Genomic DNA, 26,831 nt, shown 5'->3' on the forward strand with positions numbered 1-26,831 from the left:
GAACTGAAAGCCACCTTATTTATTTATTACACACCATATAAACTCTTCTAAAACCTCAGTTTTTGGAACTTTCAGATTCTCATCAAAGTGACCAGCACTGTAATTCCGATGGAGATGGAGTAGATCTTACCATTGACTTTTCCCTCTAAAAGAATAAGACTTCATGAAATACGCTTAACAATCCAGTTATCTAATTTTCCTAATTAATTAGGCAAGTTTATCTTAATCTTTTCTAATATAAATGTCTGTGTCTCACTATGAAGCTCTGACTTGTAGTGATCCTCCTGTCTCAGCCTCTCCAGCACTGGGATTATAGGGTGTGCCACCACACCTGGCAAGGCTTGGGGCTGGGGATTGAACCCAAGTGCCAAGTACCTGGGTTCAATCCCCTGTACTGCTTGCTAGGCAGGCACTTAGACTGCTGAGCTATCTTCCCAGCCCAGACCTATTTTATTTCAAATTCCTCTTCCAAGCTGAACTATATTCCAGAAAAATGAAATTATATAAAGCTATTGGTAAATAGTTTTTCTGCAAGAAGAAATTTCTTGTCAAAGCTAAAGGAGTGCCCACCTTTAACCCCCACAAATCAAAACTGTGACATTAGTTTCTTATGAATGGAGTACAGTACTATGCTTTGTCTATAGAGAACTCTGTGCTTTCAGGGAGGGTTAATTGAAGATTGCAGTTCTTTGTTATTCTAAAATAACTACTAGGTTTGAGTTGAACAGGAAAATAAAAAGGGCTGGAGACCAGCTGGAAAAGTTCAAAAGGAGTCTTTTCATCAAAATGTTAATGGCTTTACTGTCAAGGTTTGGGGACAGAGCTTTAGGGAGTGTAGTTATCAGTTGTCAGGGACCTATTGTGTGAATTATGACACAAGCTAAGGGCTTTAATTTGTTTCCAATAAGATGCTGACATTTGCTTTTCAACATCAGAGGCAACAACCTATTTTAGAAAGGCAACAAATCACATGTAAGTCCAATTTGTCAGATTTTAAGTTATTTAATTTCATCTACAGTTTCGCATTTGGTAAGCTATAACTTAAAACTCATTATTCCCATTCTTGAGTTTTTAGAAGAGTATACATAGTGTGTAATAAATAAGGTAGATTTCTATTCTTTAGATAAAATATAAAGTTTAGGTATAGAAGACTACAGTTAAAACTGTAAAGAGAGTTAAACAAGCTATAGCTCAGTTACTCAAACCCTTACATCACTCATATGTAAGTGTGTACTGAGATTTTACACATTCAGAAACCAAGTACAATTCACGTGTATATGATTCAGAAGGGTTATTTAGTATTTAACTATGGCCAGAGTTAAGCTTGTAGATTTTATCTTCTCAATTTCAATAACTATGTACTTTTAAAAATCCCAGTTTTAGAGTGAATGATATTGCTACAGTGACTACCATAGACCATTTCAGAAGCACCCACTTAATACAGAAAACAGCGAGGTTGGACGTGGCTTGACCCTGCGCTCCAAAAAGAAGTGATGAGACAGGGTGACATTTTAGGGTATGTTTATAAGGTATGCTGGTCAAATCAGGATAATTAGCATTTTTCTTTATAATTTCTCTGTGCTAGAGCCTTCGAGGCCTTCTCTTCTAGTTATTAATGAATACACACTAGGCCAGCGGTGAGTGCCTGCCTGTTGTCGCCCAAGGCTCTAAAAGATTCCCCATCACTTCAATAGGCTATGGTAGTTGTCTATTCATTGCTGTAACAAAACACTGGAGATAATCAGCTTAGAAGAAAGAAAGGACTTTCGGCTCACAGTTTCCCAGGCTCCAGTCCGTGGTCCTCCGTCCCTCCTGCTTTGAGTCTGGTGAAGCAGCATACTATGGCAGGGGAATAACATAGGAAGCAATGTGCTCACCTTGTGGCAGCCTGGAGTCGAAGTGACAAGAACAGGAGTGGCCAGGGCTCCAGTCTCCCTCAGGGATACACCCCCGTGACCTGGCATCATTCCACAAGGCCCCATCTCTTCAAGGTTGGGTCACCTCTCAATTACACCAAGCTGAAGACCAAGTCTTTAACACATTGACCTTTAGAGGACACTCAAGATCCAAGCTCCAGCCTAGGTTATTGGGAGCAGGACTGCCCACCCTGTGCCGTGGAGCACCGGGATTTATTTTTTCTACCCCACTGTGTCTCAGTAGCCATTATCCGGCTTCCCCCATCTCTATTGTGCCACTATTCTCAGCCTCTGGTGATCACATTATAAGTTTTTCAACAAATGTTTCAGATGAAATTCTTACTGCTGTGTTCTGATCATAATACATGTATTCATAGTCATTATGCTGTGTGCCATAAGTAGGCATAATTAAAATAGGTTTTACAAAGAATTGATGGGTGACACGGTAGGTGTTAGGATGGGTAAGGAATGGCCTGTGGTAGTGGGACAAGAAGTTTGGAATAAAACATGGGCTTGCCTGAACCTGCTATACTTGGGAGAAGTAGGACACAAAGTTCTTTTCATGTAAAAGTTCACTTAAAAATATAACTTATTTTAAGTCTTAATTAAATTGATGAAATGCTTACAGTAGTAAAAGAGTGGACACCCGATTTCTGATGTAAATTAGTGAATTAATACAAACTGCATGAGAGATATTGGCTAATATTCATCATTTACAGTGTGGTTGGGAAGTAAGCACTGCTGAGTAACAGAGGTGAGGTGGCCGCAGGGGAACAGGAAGGAGGTGGAGACAGGGTCCCTGCAGAGTGCAGGGCACCAGCGAAGAACATCGTAGACAGGAGGGAACCGTGAGTAAGGGTGCAGGTCCTACAGCCTCAGGAGTGTAGGCTTGGCCAGATTAGGCAGCTGAGGGGCTAACAGGAGGGACTTGGGCAGGGCAGGCTGAGCCTGGAGCTCCACAAAGCAGGACTGACTTGCCATGTGCCATAGCTGTAGGCAATGGAGTAACAGAGAGAGGGCCGCTAGCAGACATGGGGAGATGACCACTCTGGCCGTGGGGATGCAGGGTGGCTGTAATCATGCCCGTGTGGCAGAGCCTAGCAGGCTGAATGGCGTGGGAAGACGTCATCGTCAGTGGCCGCGTGGTGCTGCGAGCTCCCTGGGGGCACATTTTGGATTATCTCACTTGATCCTCAAATCACTCACAGGTAGCAACTACCAACATTGGATTTCAGGCTGCAGAAGAGGAAACTAAGGTCTAGAGAAATAAGGAGCCGGGTCACACGGCAAGTAGGAAATAAGGCGGACCTTGGAGTCCAGGTCCAACGAGCCATCTGGTCGCATTCTCTGAGATTCAAAGTAGAAGCACACAGAGGTCAGGCGATGCCACACACAAGTCCATAAGGAAAAAGCGGAGACCGCATTTCCTTCCTGAACTGACACAACTTCTGGCCTCCAGCCTCCTTATATTTTATAATTTAAAATAAATAAACATTTAATGTCTATAATCCCATTTAGTAGAAAAGCCTAACAATTTTGGTGTGTTTAATGCTATGTGTCTTAGGTAGCTACATTCACAGCATCAGCATCATCTGTTTAAGTGTTGATGAAAGAATTTTATATTTACTGTTTGGTGCTTGAATAAGCTGTCATTGTTTTGATCTACCACAATGTAACAAACTCTAGGTTTTTCAGGGCTAGGGCTATTATACAAATATTATAACGTATGATTCCTTACATTTTTGCTTCCTCCAGGAAGAACTGATAAGACCAAGTGATGTAAACATCTTTTGCCTCTTGCATTTGTTGCTCGGCTTCTGTTTAAAAGAATTATGCTAATTTATAAGTCAACAACAATAAATAAGAAAACAAATGTTCCTACTTAAATCCCATTTGTTTATGTTATTTTCTTTAACCTTTAGCATTAACTGAAATTCATATAGTTTCTAATTTCAAAATATTGCGGAAAAAACTATGGATTTTCAAGTATTTCTTCACTCATTTCCCCAGGTAGAGAAATTTTACTCTTCAGTCATTAAATTCTTGCCATTTTCCTATCTCCTTTCTTTTCTTCTAACAGCTCTTTTGATCTGAATTCAGAAGAAGAGAAGCTAGAATTAAAGTTTAGCCTCTAGCTATGTTTATTATTTGGGTTATTTTCCCTGTCCTTTTCCAGGAGGAATTAAAAGGAATTACTGATGTCTTTGTTTATACACCTCACATTCTCCTGAAATAGTTGGTGTAGATCAAAAGCTAAGGAATAGGTGCAGAAAGATCAACTGGTAGTCATTTCCCCTTTCGTGTACCCGGCAGAGTAGCTTTCACATTAGAAAGATCACAGGCAAGATGCGCTTTCTGGGGATAGGCAGCCAGCCAGGTCCCTTCTGGTGGCCTGCTGGGAGAAGAGCGCCTTATCTTCAGAGTAAAATGGCAATCAATAGAAAGAGCTGTCTGTTTGCTCGGCGGAATGAAGCGGAATCTAAAGGAGAAGGGAGGCGGGGAAGAAATATTTGTTTTTCTCTAAGTGGTTATAATTAAAGCCTTCCACCCAATTGTTCTGTGAACCAGAAAAAGGTATTTGTGAAGTTGTGTGTGTTTTTAAGACCGTCACAAAAGAACCTAGCAGAGCCGCCGGCTCTGTAGATAAGCTTGCTCTGCAGCGGCACCTTGTGGTCAGCCTGCAACTTGTGGGTTCAGTTTCCTAGCCTCTAAGGCACTATTGGTAGTGCGCGCTCGTTGGCCAAGTCCCTCTCCTAAGAGAGCGAAGAAGTTGTGAGACATTAGGTCAGCTGTTATATGCCTGCATAACAAGCACTAATCAGTGAGCTACGTTTCCAACTGTGTATTATAGAGCTGCGTGTCAAACCACATTGCCCTACTAATTGTTAAGCTTACTCTGGGCAGGGAACTCAAGGTACAGGCCAATGATAGAACATTTGCCTGGTATGCAAATAGCCCTGGGTTGGATCCTCAGCATGAAATATACACTACTGTAAACTGAAATATGGAATTTTTAAGGTCATCCATTGAAGCATGCATTAATGTAGTACTTGAAATGTTTGTTTCCCAGGTGGCAACAAGTTGGCCAACCAGCATTTTCGCCTGAATTGGGCCTGGATCTCCTTTGAAAAGGAATATTACCTGGTCAATGAAGACTCCAAATTTCTAGATGTCGTTCTTAAACGTAGAGGCTATTTGGGAGAAACTTCATTTATAAGTAAGTTTAATTTTGCATTTTTGTCTCAAATCCCATTTTTCTACCAAAGACAGTTTTTCTAAGGTATTTAAAATACCAAGTTAGTTCACTGATTTAGCTTAAGTGCTTTAGGGAGTTGTTGACATTTAAAGATTCTTTAATGGCTAAAAAAAAAAAAAAAAAGTAGCAAATTGGTGTCAAAATACGCACCTCTTCAAGCCTTCCACCTAAATGGGAGCCTCTCTAATATAAAATAGCCCTACAAAGTTGGAAGTAACCACTCAGAAGGTAAGAACAATAGCATTAGGCAAATTTGTAGTTCATCCATAAAAATAAATTTGCTGAAGTATCAATGTAAAACATGTGAAGGAGGGAGCCACAGAGATGGCTCAGTGGAATAAGCGCTTCCCTGGCAAGCACAAGGGCCTGAGTCCAATCCCCGGTTCCGCCAAAAAAAAAAAAAAAAAAAAAAGAACCATGAAGGCTACTTTCACAAATAAATGAAAACTATTCAGTATTTTATAGGATTTCAAATATATTGAACTGTTTGTCATACTTGAATACTCAAGTAGGTCACTAAAAGTCCATGAACACCAATGCCTGACATAAAAGATTCTATGTTGTGCCTTTTCTTTGTAACAACATTAAGTTATTAAATACTGATCATCTACAGTACTTATTTTGAATAAAACTAAGTTAAGAAGAAATGAATAAAACTTTATCAACTCCAATTTCATATTTGATTTCACATAATCAGAGAAAAGTACATTGACATTTTAAAGCAGTGGCACAGATGGCACAAAGTATTTATGTTGGTGAAAAATAGCCACACCCCAAAATTATACTATTTTGAATACTAAAAGTTCTATAGACATTTAAACTGTTGATTTTTATACACATAAAATGTATCATTGAATGAGATTATCAACTAAGGAATCTAAGAAAATGCTAGAAAAATGAAAAGTTAGTAACCCTGTCTCCAAAATGATTAATTTCGAATTTTGTTGGTCCTTGAACCCTTAGCCAGTAGACTCCCTATCAATGACTGGTCTCCTTTCCCCCCAACACACACACACACACACACACACACACACACACACACCCCTCACTACAGCTTTTCCTTCTCCATAACTCCTTGCCATTCCTTCCCTGATTTCCCTTGGCATGTTTGCATTCTCAATGCTAATTGTGCCTTAGTTTAGAAATGCTTAATTTTTTAACTTGAGGGAAGATGCTTTCCCTGCAGATTTCTTGAGGTTACTCTGGGCCCAGGGAGGTCGGTCTTCTAGCAGACTCGCCCAGCACAAGAGCAACGCAGCTCCACCTTCGCTAGCCCCATGTATTCCCACACGACTGGTACCTAGACTCTGTGTTTAACCAGAGAGTTCTTGAGTTCTTTTGTCCTCTGGGGACACTTTCTCTGTACAGACAAGCTCTGCAGCTACTATCCTGTTGTCAGTAAGATTCGCCATAACTGCTTCATGCCTGCAAACACAACAAATAAAGTACAGAGCATGATAGCTAAAACACTGGGCACTCAGGCAACTGTTAAGGATATTTTCATCTATTTGAATTTTATTCTCACTTGTAGTGAATTTAATTATTTATAGGTAGCTCGTATATGTTTCAGGAAAGCTAATAGTTGCAAAAGGTCTTAAAATTGACTTTTCAGATTTTTCTCTCCAACTTATTTATAAACATTTGTTGTTCATTTCCTTAAGCTAAATGCTAAAATATCAAACAAGAGCTCTTTTTTAGAGTTATGTTTTCAATAAATTATTATTTCCTACAAAAGTAGAGAATCTAGCAATTGTACAAAACCTCTATACCTTTATTTGGTTAACTTCACATGGTTACTAGCAAACTGGGGTGATAGGCAGAAAGACTTCTCTGTGTGACCCACACCTGCCGTCACCAAAGAAGGTCACAGAATCCACACTAGGCCCTGAAGTAGACATCAGACTGAAGTAGAAGGCGGTCTCCTAGATGCTTTCTGACGAGGATGTTTTGTGCTGCTGTTTCCAGACGACCTCCACTTCCACATAAGACCTTCCAGAATGTGTTAAAACTAAAGAAAAAAGTATCAGCTCAGCCAAAGATGGGACATCATTTGTGCCCATTCTCTGGGTCATGAGTTACAGATAATTTGTAGATGCATTTTCTCAAAGATGAGAACTTATTTTGTAACCATCATAATCCACTAATAAATGAAACATGAGTTAGTATTCAAGGACAATGGTCTTTGAATCTCAAAGACCTTGCCACTAGCTATTAAATAATTACCAAAGGCAAGGTGCTTCAGTGAGCACACGGAACGCTGTGTCCATCTCTTCTGCTCCTGACAACAGCCATTTATGCTTTTCTTGAGGGCTCGTTGTCAGGTGCTGGTTTAGGAAATGGATTTTGGAGCAGTACTGACACTTATTGTTTATTGAGTTCCTTTTATGTGCCTGGCCTCGTTCCCAGCATACTACATAAGTGAACCCCTCAAGAAGAACGCCATTATATCCTCTACTTTATAAGTGACAAAGCTAGAGGTTATGATACACCCAAATTTACACAGCTAGAAGGAGGTAGAGCTGAGGCTTGGCTTTGCAGTTCATGGCCATCCTCACTGCACTGTAGTGTTTTTAAAACCGAGAGAAGTCTAATAATTCTTTGTGGCTGATACAGGACATAAAATCTATTCTTTCATTGCTAAAGTACCTTGTTCAACTCCCACATTAGTTTTCTGTATAAAAGAGAAATAGGCAATTGCAGTTTTACTTAATAATCAAAGTAAAACATATAGGCTTTTTAGATAGTAACAACTGGGATTTGGTATTGCAACTTACTTTTTATTAGGCTGAATATCTTGACCGTCATGTTGTCGATGTGTCTACTTCAAGCTAGCAACTGTGCTCTATGTTACATGGGTTCTGTTTTTGGTTTTAATTTGCCTTTTGAATCTTTGGGGAAAGAGCCATTGCTGGTGAAAAACAAACAACAAAAAGAAGCAGCGGCTACCAGAGGCTGACTAAGGTATTTTTGCCCATCATTGCCAACTGGGAAATGCAGGTCAGCAAACAGCACGGGTTCTGGATCCTCAGAGAGAACAGCTCCTTCCACCCTCACCTCCGTGGTGGGTTGTGGTTGTCGCCAGAGGTGCTGACAGCACTTTGTGTGCACTGCGAACCAGACAGCTGGTGAGAAGCCTGCAGCTCTGGATAGGATGGGCATCCTAGAATTCACTCTCCACCCTTTCCCTCTTGCCTTTCAATAAATCGTACTTTACCTGCTACTGAAAAAGAAGTATGCCGTGCAGTATCTGTCAGGTTGATCTGAGATCTCCAAGGCAGAACTTTTAACAAAACTTTTGTTTATCTTCATTTAAGATTAAATTAATGGCTAGTGATAGTATATCAGGAAAAAGAAATAAATCTTCTAATTAATCATATATAGACAGTCTGAGGATAAAGGTTTTTGTCTGTTCTGTTTTCTGACACAAACCCAGCATATAGCACAAAACATATGAAGCACTCAATGAGTATTTGCAGTTTAATGCATAATATTTATTGCAGTTTCATCCTACATTTGAGAAAAACATCAGAAATATAATTTCTTCAATTAAATGAAAAATGTTACAAATAAGTAATTTTCAAGTTTAAAAATCAAATAACCACAAGACTATTTTCCCTTTTGTGTCTGCCCACTTTTATGAACATTTAAAACATTTAAATGTCAACATTTAAAAAATATATTTGAAAATCATTAATTTGATTCATTAAGAGGTTCTGAATATGCAAGTAGTATTGTGATTGTATAATCTGTCTGTGGCATTAAATGTGTTCACTGGTTTTTGAATAATACACCAGGTGGTTTGAGTTCCTGGTATAAAAATGGTGCTATAGTTAGTGACAGTGTTTCTTCAGGCTTCTTAGCCCTCTGAAATTGACCTTGGATGAACTTCTAAGTAAACAGAGGATGCTGCTTGTAATAACCTTATATATTTAGTGTTCCAATTCTGTTCACATGGTTGTGTGCTATTCTGGGTGTTCTATAAAGAAACCCCTGACCATGTTGCTAAAAGGTGAATTCAATTCTCTTAAGGGTCCAAATTCCACTAAATCCCTATGAAATTTTATAACCTTTTATCATTCTATTTAGGCATTTATGAATTAGTCAAAAATTTCGTTGTCTCACAGAGTGTCTTACTGGACATTTTCTCAGGGAACATTTCTTACATTTTTATAATATGCAGCAGCACCTGGAAACATCTTTGTATGGAACTTTGAGATTTATGAAGTTGTTGAAATAATGATATTGTACAAGATAAGTATGAATTTACACAGCCCTGTTTTGCATGGAGTTCTAACACTAACTTAGCTCAAAGAACATACAGCCACACCATGATGGAGGCAAAAGGAGAACAGAGCCATCTCCTCAGTGCCTGCAGTACACTTTCGTCATCTAGTCCTTACTCAACTTCCTGCATCCCAGAGTCAGAGCAGGGTCTGTCCTGCCTGCACAATGGGATGGAGAGCCCGAATAATCCACCTGTAAACAAGCTAAGAGGATGCTCTTGTGTTTCCCTGAAGGTATCAGCACACGCGATGGGACCGCAGAGAAAGATAAAGACTTCAAGGGCAAAGCACAGAGGCAAGTGCAGTTCAACCCGGGCCAGAGCAGGGCCACGTGGCGAGTGCGGATCCTGAGCGACGGGGAACACGAACAGTCAGAGACCTTCCACGTGGTCCTCTCGGAGCCCGTGCTGGCGGCCCTGGAGTTCCCGTCAGCGACCACAGTGGAAATCATCGACCCAGGGGACGGTGAGTGCCATTGTCAGCTTGGCTATGTGATCTTGAGGCTTAGTGACCAAATGCTGCAGATGAGGTTTGCAATTGAGTACGTTCTGTATCAGGACAATTTCTAGATTGATGGTTCAGAATTTTCAGATATACTGATGAGAAGAGGGAAACTAAAAACCAACGAAGACAAGCTATACTTTTTTTCAAGTAAGTGAACTACACATAGTACTACAAACATGTCTTTTCTGGTATTATAATTCTACCCTTTAGAACTAATATTGCTCATCTCATTTGCTAAAATAAATGCATCAATTCTAAAGTCTATGTTTTAGAATATCTTTTAAACAAATGGTTTAAAAGATAAATGAGAGTGAGATAATTTTAGGATTAATTTGTTCTCCATGCAGCATTAAATTATTCAAGTTTCTTTCATATATTCTCCAGCCCCAAGCTTTCCATAAGTGATGGGTTGCTACATAATACCCTCCCCATCCATAGGCAGTTGAAAAGTTGCTTCAGGCATGGCTCCTAATTTCTATTAGATTATGTTTTCTTGTCCACCCACATGCCTGGCTACTGTTGGTAAGAGCAAGTCTTCATGCTTTTGTGTGTAATTTGACCTTTTTTATCCCCCTGCCAACCTTCTAAACACTGGTTTGTCTTGTTGTCACTAGGCGGAAAAAGAAAAGATTGAATGACTTTTTTTGAGGACCAACATTTATAAAAATCTTACAGAGACTTCTGTAGCTAAATTCTGTCAGAAACCAGACTTGACTTTCTTTTTAAACTGCCAGTCTACTTTATCAGTCAGAAAACTCTTAAATGCTCTGTAAAGATGCAATCTAGTGAGTGCCCGAAATGGAGACATGTGAAAATCCCTGTGTTAAAAGACTGAGCTTAATTAAAGACAGGGCAAGAACACCAGAGCTCCGACATCATGGTCTTGACTAACATCTCTGCCTTTTATTATCTATGAAGTTGGCTTGTGTTGATAATTTCCATTAAGGAGCAGTCGGCAATCCATTACATTTAATTTCATCTGCATTAAATACAACTAATTAAGTTTTTTTGTAGTCCTAAGCTTTGAGACTTTTTGTCTCTTAAGTAAGTTTATGGTAGCTTTTATCCATTTAAACTGTCCCATTAGTTAAGACTGGAAGCCATTTCTTGAGATTTGTATTTGCCAACTGGTAAATTGCTATACTTTATCATAAATAATAAGATATTTAAACTTATTTCTTCTTTCCTCTTTACAAGTCTCTGACAGTGATGTATGTGACCAGTGATATATATTAAAATAAAACAAAGCACCGACTACACAAACACCATCATCCTGTATGCAATCTTCTTTTTCTTTTAGTACTAGGGATCCAACCAGGTAGATGTCCCCCTGAGTTATGTCCTTAGTCACTTTTAATTTTTTATCTTAAGACAGGGTCTTGCTACACTTCCTAGGCTGTCCATACTGTTGTGTCAGCCTCCTAGTGTGCTGGGCTTGCAGATGTGCACTCCCAGACACAGATGACAAAAGTACCATTTTAACAAAACTACTATATACACACAAACACACACACACACTCTGGCTTCTTACAAGTTCCTAATTATATTGTTGCATTTATTTCTATCATTTTATACTTTTTCAATTGTGTAGTTGTAATTTAAGTAAAAGTCTTTATTGACTGTGTAGTTTATACATCAGCATCTACAACCACCGGACACATAACCCTTATCCTTCTCTACTTGCTTATCTAACATGAAGCACCCATGTGTGCCCTGCAGTACCTGCCAGGCCTCCAGATGATTGTGGCCCTTTACAGGTCTGTGATCAACAGAGTTAGTCCCCCTTCCCCTGCCAAGGGAAGGCTCAGTCAGCACCATCACGTGTCCTGCAGAGAGGAGCCAGCATGTCTCATGTGGCAGTGCCAGGAAAAGTTAGGTGCAAGTGAGGGCCCAGCACATCCCTGAGTGCTGTGAGATGCTCCTGGATATGGGGAAGCGAAGTCTAGACTCTGTGCTGACCACTGGCTGTGCAGGGAGGGACCGGCTCTGGACAATTCAACTGTGAGGGGGATCGGGAAGCCCATAGTTTTGCCTAGAACTGACAGGATTTTTCTGTTACTCGCAAATTGCCATGAGAAGCCTGAATGAAGAAGGAATAAACATTTATGCCATGAATATGCTAACAACTTCCTAGACAAACAGCTTCACTTATTTATTGACTATGTGGCTAAAGTCAGTTTCCTCATAAATTGAAACAGTTCAAATAGACAACCTAGAGCAAGGAGGGGACAGAGTGCTAAGCAGAGATGTTAGCCTCCCTTTGTAATTATTTTCCTGCACCAGGCGTGTGTGGTCCTGGGGTTGCACACATGGAAGACCTGCCATTTGATTTGTCACTTGCACCTCTCCCCTAGCTTTTTTTCTTTCCTTTGGTGTTCTTCATTTCAGTTTTCCACAAACTCTGTCCTTTTAAAATTTGCTTAGAAAGTTCACATAATTTGATTGGGAAAGGAGCTTAGAGTTCATGAGACATTTAATTTAGTCTCTGGATGAGCACGGTGAGAAGGAGCCACCCCAGGTCGCAGCAGCAGTCAACCTCTTGCAGCCTGTCTTGTTCACTTAGGGCCTGCGGCACTGACCTAAGTAAGGGAGATTGCGCTGCACAGAAATGAGTGGGTGCTTTTCTCCAAAACTGCCCTGAGGGACCCATCATGTTCCTACACCAGCCCTCCGCACCTGGGCTGGACTGCCACATAAACTGGGCACAGCAATTTCCAGGAAGCAAGCAGGCCTGGGAGGAAGCTGCAGGTCATTTCTCTGCCCTCTGCCCTCTGCCCTCTGCCCTTCTAGATGAATGCCAGGAAGTCCTGAATGACTTTTCCACAGGCAGGGGTTAAATAGTCATAATCATTACACGATCTCTCCTATGGTTTTGTGTTCTCTGGGAGCCAGACACTGCCTTAGGAATTTTGCTAACAGTGCTGGAGGTAGTATTTAAAAGATAAATAAAGTAACTAGAAAAGAATAGTCAAATTAAAATAAGTGTGCTTTGCCACAACAGTATTGTGTCACATATTCTTGTCTGTGACAACAAGGAAGTAATTCCTTCCTTCCTATTCTATTTTCTTTTCACTTTCTACACAGAACCTCAAATATATTAGTCCTGCTGAATAAAACCCAGTGTCCTAAGGAGATAATCAAGACCACTTTGGCCTTTAAATAATGTGCATATTTATTCAACAAACGTTAACTAAGCATCTGCGATATTCCAGGGGTTCTTCTGAAAGGCAGGAACGCAGGTGCTGAAGTATAGAAGTCCTGCCAACCCAGATATTATTCATGTAAAGAGATAGCCAAATCCTACTAATCCTAAAACGAGCAACACAGAGTGTGATGTGCTGTGACAAAGGAACAAGCAGCACCTAAAGGAGTGCTGAGCACAGCTTCAAGAGGGAAGGAAAACTTTCTAAAATAAGTATTTTTAATTTTCTGTATATTAATTTCCCTAAACATCAAAATTTGTACCATCTGTTCTCACTCTTACAAGCATATACATAGTAAGTAATTTAAGCATCCTTATGCCTCATAAAGGAAAATATGTAAGAGCTATAACTTACTTATCTGAAAATTTATATAAAGTCTCATTTCTTTTTATTTTGTCTGGCGGACCCTCAAGTTACGAGCAGTCTGACATATGAACAACTTGGGTTATGACCAGAATTTTAATTTTAGCTTCTGACCAAAGTCTTGAGTTATGATCTCAATGCTGGCCACTTGTGCTTCCAGATGGTGTCAGATACAGACTGAGTCCTTAAAGAGTTCTGGAAGGGACATTAAAACATCTTTTCCTGTCTGGGGTTCATTGAGCAATCCTGGGCCAATGCCTCTCTAAGGACACTCAGCTCTTTCTGTTATAGGAGAGAGACTCTGAAGGCTGGTGGCAGCTGAGCCTCCAACTGACCGCTTGAGTTGCAACCAGCCCTTGGGAATGAATTAAGTTCGTAAGTCAAGGGCCCACTCTATTTTCCAAACAAAGTAAACTGAGCTTTATGTACACTTATTGGGAGACTACACTCCCAAGTAATGGAATTTCTGAGTTCAAATACCTAGTGAAGATGACTGTGTCTTCTGTAATTCTTTTCTTTAAACATCAGAGAAGTTGGAAGACTTCTGATTGAAATAGAATTGTTTTGTATTTCTGTGATTCAAAAATATAGACATGAACTAGTAGCAGAAAGATTTGGCCTTTGTGATCAGTTTTGGTGAGAACAGATTAGCTTAATCCTGCAAAACATGTGGTAAACAGTAAAAATGCTATTCTAAAGGAACACAGAACTTGATGTATTTTAAGAAGCGCTAATATTCCTACACAAAGACAAGACAGCCTTGTGACTGCATTGGCGAAATGGACCCCAGATGACTTTGGCTGACCAGTCTAGGATATGGATTATCTATGAATGAGCTAGTTAACCAGTCTATGAATTAATCTACATGTTAATTCTTACCTTTGAAATTTTGCACCACTAACAGTGTTGTTAGGGAGAAATCAGCGATAGTTTTGAAATCTTGCACTGGTTACAGTGTGAATAGAGAGACCAGCCGATCGTTGGAGACAGCTGCCAAGATTCCAAGTCTAGAATCAATGCAATGGTAGCCAACTGCAGCTAATAACAGAGAAGCAGCAAAGAAAGCACACAGGGGCGTCCACCTCAGGGGCAAACCTTCTTGAACTCTACTGGAGTGAAACACTGGTCATTTCATAAGCGACATAAAAATTACAATCCCGTTAGAAGTTCAGTGCATGGTTTCTGATACCAAAAGATGTCCTGACTGAAACTATCTTAGTTAAGAAAAACTTTCTGAATGTTTCTATTAATAACATAAAAACATTTAGTGATCTGAGACATGGTTATCCAAATATTCTTCGGACCATGATTTTCACAGTACAGAGGGACAATTTTTCGACCTCATGAGATCCAGATGTGTTGTGCTCTCTGCTATAGGCACATGTTCATTATTTTCAACTGGTTATTCTTCAAGTTACTGCTGAAATTAGTCTGGATTACTAAGTCTATTCCTTTTTTTTAAGAACAACTTATTTTTGGGCCATGGAGATAGCTCAGTAGAATAAGCACTTGCCTGGCAAGCACGAGGTCCTGAGTTCAGTCCCTGGTACCGCAAAAACAAACAAACAAACAAACTTATTTTTGTCCTTGATTAAAAATGGAAAAAGTAGGATAAAATACAAAGTCAAAAGAGGGGACAGGGAGTTGACTGCTTTAAATCTTCCATAATCTAACATACATCATAAGGAGGAGCCCCCACTTATGAATGCACCATCATTCGATCCTCCACATTATAACTAGAGCTCGCTTAGAAGGCAGTGATGTCCACATGCAACACATTGTGGACAGACCCCATGTGGGAGCCTGGAGTGATGCCAGCAGGCCCTCTTGGCTGTTTTGAATGAGCCAACTCAGGTAAAGGCAGTGAACGTTCAGGGCCTTCATCCAAGGGCAGCACTTCTTTCCTTTGCTTGGTCTATTATGGCAGAATTTGAGAAGACACTTTGTTCCAACATGTTTTTAGCAGTCTGTTTTCTCTTTTAAAGATTTGTACAGCATCACTGAACAAAGGGCAGCTTGAATGTTCAGACATAACTACAACTATTTCATTTCTGAAGACAGGTTATTTATTTTGTTGCCTAAAGGGTATCACAGTCAAGATCTAAAAAGTAAAAATCAGAAATACAAATCAAAGTGCTCATTCCATTGTAGTCACATGGACTAATGATACATGCACTCATTTTATTCAGCTTTGCATTTCTAAATGAAGGGTAGGAGAACCATTTTTAAAGTATCAAAATACCATGCTTGTGGTCCAAACTCAAACACAAGATGTTAACAGTTTCAAAAAGGGAAGAGGTATATAGGGCCTGGGAGATAGCTCAGTAGAATAAGTGTTTGCCTGGCAAGTGCAGGGTCCTGAGTTCAGTCCCCAGTACCACACACACAAAAAAGAGGTATAGAGAAATGTAGGAACTCTATATGTTCTACTAATTTTTCTATGAACTTAAAGCAAGGTTTTTTTTTTTTAGTCATTTGTAGTCCTACCACATGAAAATAATTACTGCTAAAATATGACAGTGTGAAAGAGAGAGAGAGAGACAGACAGACAGACAGACAGACAGACAGACACAGACACAGACAGAGAGAGACAGATAAAGACAGGGAGACAGAGTGACAGAGACAGAGAGAGACAGAGAGTCAGAGAAAGGCTGCAAAAAATAATGGATATATAATTCAGCAGTTCACCATACTAACAAATGCCTGGAAGCTGATTACCTTTCGTAATTGTAGAGGCCAAAGGTAATTTTAAAATAATTTTATTGAGAAACAAATAACAATGAGACAGTTTCAAAAACAATTAGTAGGACAGTTTCAATAATTAACACATTGCATATTATTATCTTAGTGGTTATTTATAATACAAGATATCCTATCCTATAATACATGATATCCTATCCAAACACTATTAGTACAAATCTTTCTATTCATTGAATTAAGGGAAAGTAGCTGTATATCTATCCTACCTATTTTGTATATACAGATACAAAATGGTCCTTCCTTTGTATCACTTTTTTTTGTTTAGTTCTCTCAGAGATAGGTATTCCATTGTCATTTAAATATTGTAGGTGCATGAACTCAGCAAAATAATCCAATACAGTCCAGTAGTCCATAACAGTAGTGGGTTATCTGTAGGACTGACAATGTCAGAAGTTGTTGACTTGAGTCTTTTACAGCTCAGCATATTAATATGGCTTTAATTTTTATACCTTATTTTTATACTTTTCTGCTGGATGGTTAAGACCAAAACAAAGCAAGGCCTATATAACAAGAAATGTAACTTTTGTATGTGACAAGGTCTGTCAAATCCCCTCAGGATTTATCCTGAAGCCCTGTACAGCACTTTGCAAATCCTTTGTTAGTGTCAGCCATGTGGATGAATCATGGTCATTGCTTGACCAGTTTGCTCTTTGTGAAAGCCTGAGAAAATATTTTCTGTCCATGTGACTCTCCTTTTGCACACACGAAATCATTGATCACTTTCCTCTTTGGCAATTTATTAATTTTATTAATCATAATAAATTTAATATTAAGATATTTATACAAGTTTTTGTTTTTCTGATATGTACAGTTTGGGGTATGTATACATTATTATATGTATGTTATATACTTTTACATAACTTTATAGTTTTGTATGCAGATAATTTTATACATATAAAACAGTTTATGAAAATATAGAATCGTTGGGGCTGGTGAGCCAGCTCAGTGGTCTAAAGCACCTGCTTAGGCAAGCTTAAGCAAGTGCAGGGACTGCAGTTCCATCCCCAGCATCACATGCCATGTGAGTTCCACCCCCAGGGTGGCTGAGCAGGCCACACACACACACACAGAATCTTTAAAGAAATCCTACAAATTTTACTTCTCGCTTTCTTTCATCTATCTCTATTGCCTCTGCCTTCTCTGTTCTGCCTTAACATTACATTAAACAAGCTTAGACGTTTTGTTAGTGGCTATAGGTTGTAATTATGAATAAATAAAAGACTTTGTGTCCCAACCATGCCCTCAGCTCTGAAACTCACTTCTACAGTTTAGCCCTTTGTTTTCCTGTGGCTGGAATAGGGTCCCTGTGACACCACATCTACTTTCTCTAGGAAGTGGAGCAGTGTAATTGTGCTCAGGGGCTCTGGGTGGACTTCATAGGTTCAAATCCAGCACCAGCACCTATTAACACCTTAGTCTTCACTAGGGTACTGAATCTTGGTGTCTTCTACACTCAAAGGTAGGATAATGCTGTGACAGTCCTACCCTCAAAGGACACTGCAAAAATGCAACCTACCAGAGCCGGGCACAGCCCTGCATCTGTAACCCCAGCTACTGTGAAGCTAAGGGATGAGGGTCACAAATTAGAGCCCCACTAGGCAGTTTGGCAAGTCCCTGTCTCAAAACCTAAAAAGGGCTGGGTTGTAGCACAGCAGTAGAGTATCCTGGATGCTACCCTGAGTACCCCCCAAAACAAACAAACCAACCAAAACTACTCAGTATGTGTAACGTGTTTAGAATAGGGCTTAGCAAATGGTGAGAATTCCGTTTGTATTAAGTCACAGTTTTTAAGGCTAATGCAGCAGTGAAGCTTTTAGAAATTTTACACTGGAAGAGCTATGCTTGGTTGAAGTGACCACACATGAGCTTCTGTTGTACGCATAAGTGAAACTGAAAAATGATGTTAACTGAGAAGTCTACTAAAGAAGTCTTTGTCTTTTTGATACTCTTTCCTAGTTTCTCCAACTTATTGCACATTTTAGTTAGAAGTAAGCTTAACAGACAGCTTGAACTTGATCCTGGGCCTATTTACTGTCTGTCAGATAGGAGTGAATTCCAGAGCTGAAGTTACGATTGGGTCACTAGGTTTTTTTATTTATTCATAATTTCAACCTATTGGCACTAACAAAAAGTCTAAACTTGTTTAACAAAATCTACTCCACTCATGAAGTAGAGGAAGAACTAAAGTTCAGGTATTGAAGGATTAAATCCCAAAGGGGTTTGAGTGTCTAAAATCCTATCCATGGAACTGTCCTGAGTAAGCTATGTGTAAAGAAAACTGGCCAGTATAGATTAGCAGTATGGAATGAATACTATTTGTGATTGAGCCTTTCTTTTTTAAAAAATGAAAAAAAAATGGGTTTTGGGTTTTTTGTTTGTTTTGTCATTTTGAGACAGGGTCTCACTGTGACACTCAGGCTGGCCTTGAACTTACTATGTAGCTCAGCCTGGTCTCGAACTCAACTATGATCCTCCTGCCTCAGCCTCCCCAGTGCTGAGATTACAGATATGCGCCACCAGACCCTGATGTTGAGCCTACCTTGATCAGCTCCAGTTGTTATTGGAAAATACCATAGACCTGGCAGCCTTAACAACAGACACTTATTTCTCATACTCCTGGTGGCTGGAGGATTTAAGATTGGCAGGTGTAGTTGCTGGCCCCTTCCTGACTTGCAAACAGGTGACTTCTCTCTGTACCACTCAGCAGTCCTTGCTTCCTCATGGAGAAACTCTGCCCTGAGAATCTTACAGACACCAGTCCCACCCTGGAAGCCCCTGTGGCCTCCCCTAAAGCTCACTCTCCAAGCCTCCTCTACCATTACATTGTAGGTTAAAATTTCAATATATGAATTTGAAAAGACACAAACATTCAGCCCACAACAAACCTCAGGCTTCCCACAGTACTGTGTGCCACCATTTATGCCATGGAGTTCATGACATGATGACTGCCCAAACCTGGGTGACATCTGAGTTAATTGTCCAAATTAATAAAAAGACCTTCAATGAGTATTTGATTTACATGTTCCATGGTACTTTGTGTATTTTTCATACTACAGCCATGGTAATGTCCACTTTGAAAATTTTATATTCAGTAAGCTTTTACTTCATACTTGTAGGTGCAATTCCTGGCCTTACTAAAACTGATCTGAATAAGAAATTAACAAAAATGTTTCTCTAGATGCAACCTTGATCCTGTTTAAAGCAAAACCACATGACTAACGTGAATACACATGTCCTCTTCCATCTTCGTCCTCCCATTCTCCGGTAAACCCAGCCCCCTGAGCTTCTGCCTCCTCTGTTCCACAAAAACAGTTCTGGTGAAGATAAACAAATTTTTAAGCATTCACTTTGCTAGATCTAGAGAGTAGATGTCGGCTCTGAACTTACCTGACTTGTTTCCAGTATTTACCACGTGGCTCCTCTTTCCGCTTCGTGCTCAGCCTCCACACCTGTACCTTCTTGGTTGTCCCTGTTTTCGAGGGTCCTTCTCAGTCCCTTTTATGCAGCCTTGCTTACCTTCCTAATTTTTTATGAGTACTTTAGAATGAATTTAATTTCATGACTTTTACAAAGTTCAGGGAGGGTTCAGGAGATCTACAGACAGCAGCCAAATCTATGAAGGTCCATGCCCAACAACCTCCAAGCCCAAGGGGCCTTCAATAGCCTGTGGTTGGAGCACAGAGTCAAATCCAGCTCTGGCTTCCAGTGAGAATCTGGGAAAGCAGGCCAGATTCTCTTGGTTCCTGCCTGCCAAGCTTCTTCTTGTTTCCCCTTGGCTGAACCAGCTGGAAGCTACAGGGAAAGAGACACATTGTGTCTATGTGTGTCTATGTGCCTTAAATGCCAGGCCTGGAGCAGGTTGGAACTTCCCCCCTAAGGGGTATTATTGGCTGCTGTTCCAGCATTTTTCTAATTCCTGAAAAATGTGGGGTTACTGTTTTAAAAATAATCATTGAGAGTTTTCTGTATGAATGTGAGACTGAGGGAAACAGATTCCCAATCAAATCTATTTGAGATTCACAATTTCAAACTACTGAACTAAGTAGTTGTTAGAGTTGTACATAGTTCTGTAGTTTATCACAATTTAATTATGCTCTTTTCTTGCCCTTTTTATTATTAAACTTTGCGACTATGTTAAAAAAATCAACCAATGAGACTTATATAAATATAATTTGTGTACACATTATTATTATCTTGCTAGAGTGTTTCTTCCAACTGATAAGTAAATTTATACATTCTAAAGAAACTGCGATTTTAACAGAGTTAAACAAAATGTACATTTAGTCATAAATTACCCCCAAAGAACTGTCCTCAGGTGAAAAACTTACCCAGAAAAGTAAGACCTAGCAAGATTTGAGTTTTCCTCTTGACTCAACCATTGAATATCCTTGGTCACTAAGTTCAGCTTGTGATCCTGCAGTCCTGCCTGTAAAGGAAAGGCAGGGCCAGACAACTTCTGATGTGTTTTCACCTCAGATTACACCACTCCACAAGAAATTCCCTTGGTGTAGGTAACCAAGCTGGATTTCACAGAACTGTTTTAGCAGCATTTATCACTTGGCGAAAAAGCAACAATTGGAAATAAAAGCTGTCTTGAATTTTGTGTCTAGATTGGCAAATTCCCTATCCCAAAGCCTGCACCTTGCCTGCTTACAACTTTGCCCCTCTCCCCGTGCACTGTGACTCTGAAAGGACATGCAGTGGGGAAGCCATCATGAGGGAAATTTTAATTGGCGTAGAGTTGGCTCCTGGCTAAGGAGCTGGGGCAGAAATGACTGCACCTGTGATTGTGTTTTCTCCTTAGAGTCAACGGTGTTCATTCCTCAGTCTGAGTATTCCGTTGAAGAAGATGTGGGGGAGCTGCTCATTCCCATCAGGAGGAGCGGAGACGCCAGCCGGGAGCTCATGGTGCTCTGCTCCACACAGCAAGGTAGCTTGATTTGTAAAGACATAAAAGTTAAAAATAGAACAAAACAAGATAACTGAAGTAGCCTCCAAAGGATAAAAATAAGCCTTTTTGCTCACTGGGTCTGTGGCACTTTGCAACCAGAGGTGCTCCTTAACATGAGGTTTTCCAGAAGTGCTGAAAAGCATTTATTTAGAAGTTTTCTTCAGAATTGTTCTTTTGAAGGCTCCACCGAGGGTGCCTAAGAAGAATATGCTCCTACCTACTGCAGACGTCCCTGAATTCAGGGCTGGGGAGATAGCTGGGTGGTCTAAGTGCCTGCCTGGCATAAAGGCTTGAGTTCAATCCCGTGTACTAGATGCTATTGCCGGTCCCAAAACCTGAGACAGTATGCTCACTGAGAGTCTGCACTGCTTAGCGAGACCCTGCATCAAAAAACAAAAAACCTGCTGTAGCCAACTAATTAAAAATGAGTTGGAAACACATTTGAATCTATTTCAGAATATTTGTTTTGTTCATGGCTGAGCCTCCTGTGCATGGTGATTTTTGTAATACAGTTAAAATTAAACCATATGATGTTTGTTAGTATGCTAAATTCTTTTTTAGGAACCCAGTTAGTTCTCCAAAAGTGTAATTCACAAAATCACATATACTATTGATTTAAACTTCCAACTTTAATTTAAATTTACATAGATAGATAGATGATAGACAGATTAAAACCCAATTTCTGTATTGGCCTCGGCTCAGCTAATGAAAAGCTCAGTCAGCAAATGGCGTAAAACTCAGCGGAGCAGCTAAGGCTATTGATGCGCAGACCTGTGAAGCGCTTGGCCTTGGCCTGCGCGTCTTAGCATCTGCAGAGGAGGTGCTGCTGCGCTGTGGGGCCGCGCTGGTGTCGAGGCCCGCTGCTGGCAGTGACCGGCGCAGACACGGCCTAAGACGCTGGGCACCGACGCTAGAGCCACAGGAACGGCGCCTGGCCGCAGTTGCAGGTCCAGGCCGTTTTTTGCACACAAACACCCACTGAAGGCTGCATAGGAACACTCTGGCAATCAGCTCCACGTGAGACCCCTCTGGTTCCCTTTGTCCTAGGAACAGCCACAGGGACGGTGCCCACCTCAGTGCTGTCCTACTCCGATTACATATCCAGGCCCGAGGACCACACCAGTGTCGTCCGCTTTGACAAAGATGAGCGGGAGCGAATGTGCAGGATCGTTGTGATTGACGACTCCTTGTATGAGGGGAAGGAGACGTTCCGAGTCCTTCTGAGCATGCCCATGGGCGGGAGGCTGGGCACCGAGTTCCCGGGGACTCAGGTCACCATCCTTCCCGACAAAGATGACGGTGAGTACGTAGTTGCTGACAGCTCTTGCTCTTAACAGGGAAAAGAGCATGGAAGATGATTTTCTAGACAGAAAAATGCAAATGGAAAAGAATAAGGCATGTTTATGTTACACTTGATTTTATAGCGTGATTAAGATGCTATAGTATATGAGCTGTCTCAGTTTTTATTTCTTGATTTAATGCTTTAAATGGCAAATGTCACACCTCTATGTGTTTTCTTTTTCTCTATAGTTTCCTTCACGGTGTCACTTGCCATTAGGTAATTATGCAATGGCAAACAGAAACACCAAAACAACACCCAGAATTCGGAGGCAGATTCATTTAACGTTGGACAGATACAGGCAGGGAGTCAATTGTCCCTTAAATGTCAGGCCCCAGTCTCTCATAGTCCAGGGCTTATATGGGATAAGCAAGGAGGAAGTACAGAGACAGAATAGCTGTCAACTTGGGGTTGGTTTATACGGTGTGTGTCATATGATGGACCATTTGTAAGAGCCAGGAACAACTGGAACCACAACAGGAACTGCCACCTGGAAAACTGATACATACTGGCTGGGGGGTGGGGAGGTAGGTGAGAGCATTTTCTACTATGTTTTCCCTCTCTTTTAATTTCTCTGGCAAATCTTTGCCGAGCACGTTGTGTGTGATCTACTGAGACAAGGCCAGCTAGAAGTAGTAGCATTGGGGCTGCCTTACCTTAGGCAAGGTCTCCAAGATTGTCTTTTGTTTGTTTGCTTGTTTGTTTGTTTGTTTTATTTTAGGGAAGGGTCTACAGGGTGTTCAGGGTCTCACTAGTAGATCAGACTCGTAGTGATCTGCCTGTTGACAGCCTCCCAAGAGCTGGGATTACAGGTGTGCACCACCACGCCCAGTCTCAAGATTGTCTTATTAACAGAGTTGCAACATAATTTGCTTTCAGGAAGAGACATAGTTTAGGCCCATCTGTTCTGTACCATTGCTCTGGCAAAGGCCTGAAGGAGTTCATCTGATCTAGGAGCATGTCCAATGTCCAGCAGCCTGTACCTTGACTCCAGAGATGAAAGATGTGGATGCACAGGACTGCGCTTCCCTAGGGAAAAATTACAGTGATGTTACATATTCTGAAAAAGGAAAGGCAAAAAGAAACCTTTATCTTCCCACTGAATAAACTGATTATACTTTCTTGTGAGAAAGGAGTGAACAAGAGGAAAGATTGTAAATAATCTTGTGATGAAAGTGAAGAGCAATAAAACGAGAATGAGGACCCTTTGCTGTGGACCTATTTTTCTTCTTCTCTTGACATTTTCCTCATGGTACATAAAAGAGGAAGAAGCAGTCTTTCTGGTAGGAGGAAAACTGGAGCACTACCAAAAAACTTTAATCTCAAGGAATCTTAAAACTCAGGAAACTGCGCAGACCAGAGATGATCTTTGATGGTGAAAGGACGAAAGGGTGCTTGCCAGGCAAAGGTGGTGACAGGCCTGGTGCGGTTGCGCCCTGTGCCTTCTTGTGCATTGTTCTCCTGCTGATCCTGTGAAGGAGGCTGTAATGCCCATTTGTTACTACAAGGTCCTGCAACACTGATTATAAATTTGTAAGTGACTTTATGAGGAGAGAATGGGGAAAAAAATCTTGCTTGTTCCTTCCAAACAGAGAATACCTTACATGTATAAGCTACTCCAATATTTTAAATGTTTCCTTTGCACATTAGCTTAATAAAAAGTTCTATTCTGTATTTAAATAAAGTGCAACAATTTTTTAACATTGAGTCAACCTTAGCAAGAGAGCCATTTTTTTAATTAATTTTATTGAGAAACTAATAGCAATGAGACAGTTTCAAAACCAATTAGGAAGACAGTTTCAATAATTAATACATTTCATATTGTTGTCTTTTTAGTGGTTATTCATAGTACAAGATGCAGACATGATATCCTATCCAAACACTATTAGTACAAATCTTTCTTCTCATTGAATTAAGAGAAAGTAGCTGTATATCTATCCTGACTATTTTGTATATACAGATACAAAATGGTCCTTTATTTGTATCCCCTTTTTTATTTAGTTTTCTCAGAGATGGATATTCCATTGTCATTTAAATATTGTAGGTGTATGAATTCAGCAAAATAATCCAATATAGTCCAGTAGTCCATTATAGTAGTGGGTTTTCCGTAAGACTAGCAATGACAGAAGTTGTTGACTTGAGCCTTTTACAGCTCAGCATATTAATATGGCTTTACTTTTTATGCCTTGTTTTTATACTTTTCTGCTGGATGGTTAAGACCAAGATAAAGCAAGACCTATATAACAAGAAATGTAACTTTTGTATCTGATAAGGTCAGTCAAATCCCCTCAGGATTTATCCTGAAACCCTGTACCGCAGTTTGTTGATCCTTTGTCGGTTTCAGCCATGTGGATGAGTCACGGCCATGGCTTGACCATTTTGAGAGCCAATATTTTTAATGTCAGCCAAAACAGATCTAAGAATTCATGCTGTAGGCCTATCTATGAACTATCTATCTGTGGACATATCTGCACTTCTATAGGTCTAATGAGATAGTTTTAGTTTAAAAATAGAAAAATTAACTAATACTTGCTTTAGTTTAGCTATTTTTGTTTGCAAAATTCTTTTATAGATTGTTTTGGGATTCACACAAAGAAAAGGAAAGTACAGTAAGAAACCATTTCAGATATGTATCACTAAATCTTTGTGAGAAAAAAGAGTGATTACTTCATTCTTAGTCACATGTCACCACACTAGCAAGATTAGCAAGGCTGAGTGATTGACCTGAATTTATAGTGCTTCTAAACAGGCAGGTGGCACAAGGGTCCAAATGCATGACCTTTCCATACTGTCACTCTGTCTCTAACCCATCTCACTAGTGATGATGAAGTAGAGGACTCACGGGCACTGCCCCCTCATGTCTACACAATGCCTTACTGTCAGTGTTCCGTCTGAGCTGTCCAGTGCCCGCTGTAGAGAGGGCACCTGCCATTACGCGTGGGTAGCCACAGCCCAGAGTCATCCACCCCATGACACAGGGCTGGTAAATAGGAGCATCTTAGATTTTTATTTTTGAGGCTTCCTAGGACCAGACAAGCATTGGACCATCAGTTTTTCGGGAATTCTTTCAACATCCATTACCTCTCTTCTTCCTTAACTCACCCAGTCCACCTCAGCAGACCAAGAATCCTCTGCATATGTCTCTTTTCTTCAAATCATCTTTTTCCATCTGATTCTAGCACTGCTACACTAACCCTGGCACGTATTCTCTCTTCAGACATAGAGTGTACTGAACCCTTGACAGGCCCCTCAGGTGCATCATCTCCAATTAATCTTGCCTAAACTCATGCCACACCATGAACAACAAACAGGCACATTTTTCTTTCCCAAATCTAGAGCCAACAGTGCACAAGAAAAAAAAAAAAAAAAAAAGCAATGTTCTTCTGGTGGTACAGCAGTTAAGAAGCCTATAAGATGATTTCTTCATTAAGAAGAATATTTATTAATTGTTCAATTCCTATTGCTGTCCCCAAAACCTACATTTAGGGTTCCATTATTCCTTTTCATTCACTGATCACAGTTACTCTTCTCTCTGAAAATTCTCGATGTTTCTTATCTTACCAGGACTCATAGAACCTTTAAGAGAAGTTTAATAGAACAGTGGAGCAGCATCTTTGTTTTTTGTTTGTTTTTTCTTTTTTTTTTCCAAAATTTTATTGATAAACAGCAATGAGACAGTTTCAAATCAAATCGTAAGTACAGTTTCAACAAATAACACACTGCATATATTCTTCTTAGTGGTTAATTGCTGTAAAGATACGGACTTGAGATCCTATTTACAAACACCATTAGAACAAATCATTCTATTCATTCAGAGAATGCAACTATATATCTATCCTAACCACTTTCAATACACAGATACAAAATGGACATTCATCTGTATACCCTATTTTTACTAAGTTCCGTTATTGAATATTATAGGTGTGTAAACTCAGCAAAATATTCTAAAACAGTCCAGTATACCATAATAGCCTTGGGTCTTCTGTTTAACTGGCAATGTCAGAAATTATTGACCTGAGTCCCCCACAACTCAACATAACAACATGGCTTTACTTCCTATATTTCGTCTTCATACTTTTCTACTGGATGGATAAGACCAAGGTAAAGCAGGACCTGTGCAATAAGAGTTGTAGCATTTTGGTCTGAGAAGGTCAGTGAAATCCCCTCAGGATTTATCTTGAGATCCTGTACCTCAGATTGTAGAACCTTTGTCAGTGCAGCCATGTGGATGAGTCACGGCCATTGCTTGGCCAATG

The 26,831-nt window shown here is 40.1% G+C and overlaps 1 protein-coding gene across 1 annotated transcript in view; it reads left to right on the forward strand.

The window, feature by feature from the left end:
- Window positions 1-26,831, forward strand: part of Frem2 (FRAS1 related extracellular matrix protein 2) — a 192,818-nt gene that overhangs the window by 72,840 nt on the left and 93,147 nt on the right. Inside the window, exons 3-6 of the mRNA XM_023715094.1 lie at window positions 4,987-5,133; window positions 9,690-9,920; window positions 21,090-21,215; window positions 22,284-22,535. Of these exons, the coding sequence (XP_023570862.1) occupies window positions 4,987-5,133; window positions 9,690-9,920; window positions 21,090-21,215; window positions 22,284-22,535 (756 nt within the window). The remainder of the gene's footprint in view (window positions 1-4,986; window positions 5,134-9,689; window positions 9,921-21,089; window positions 21,216-22,283; window positions 22,536-26,831) is intronic.

This window comes from Octodon degus, unplaced genomic scaffold (assembly GCF_000260255.1).
Source record: "Octodon degus isolate 3935 unplaced genomic scaffold, OctDeg1.0 scaffold00038, whole genome shotgun sequence".
Classification (NCBI taxonomy): domain Eukaryota; kingdom Metazoa; phylum Chordata; class Mammalia; order Rodentia; family Octodontidae; genus Octodon; species Octodon degus.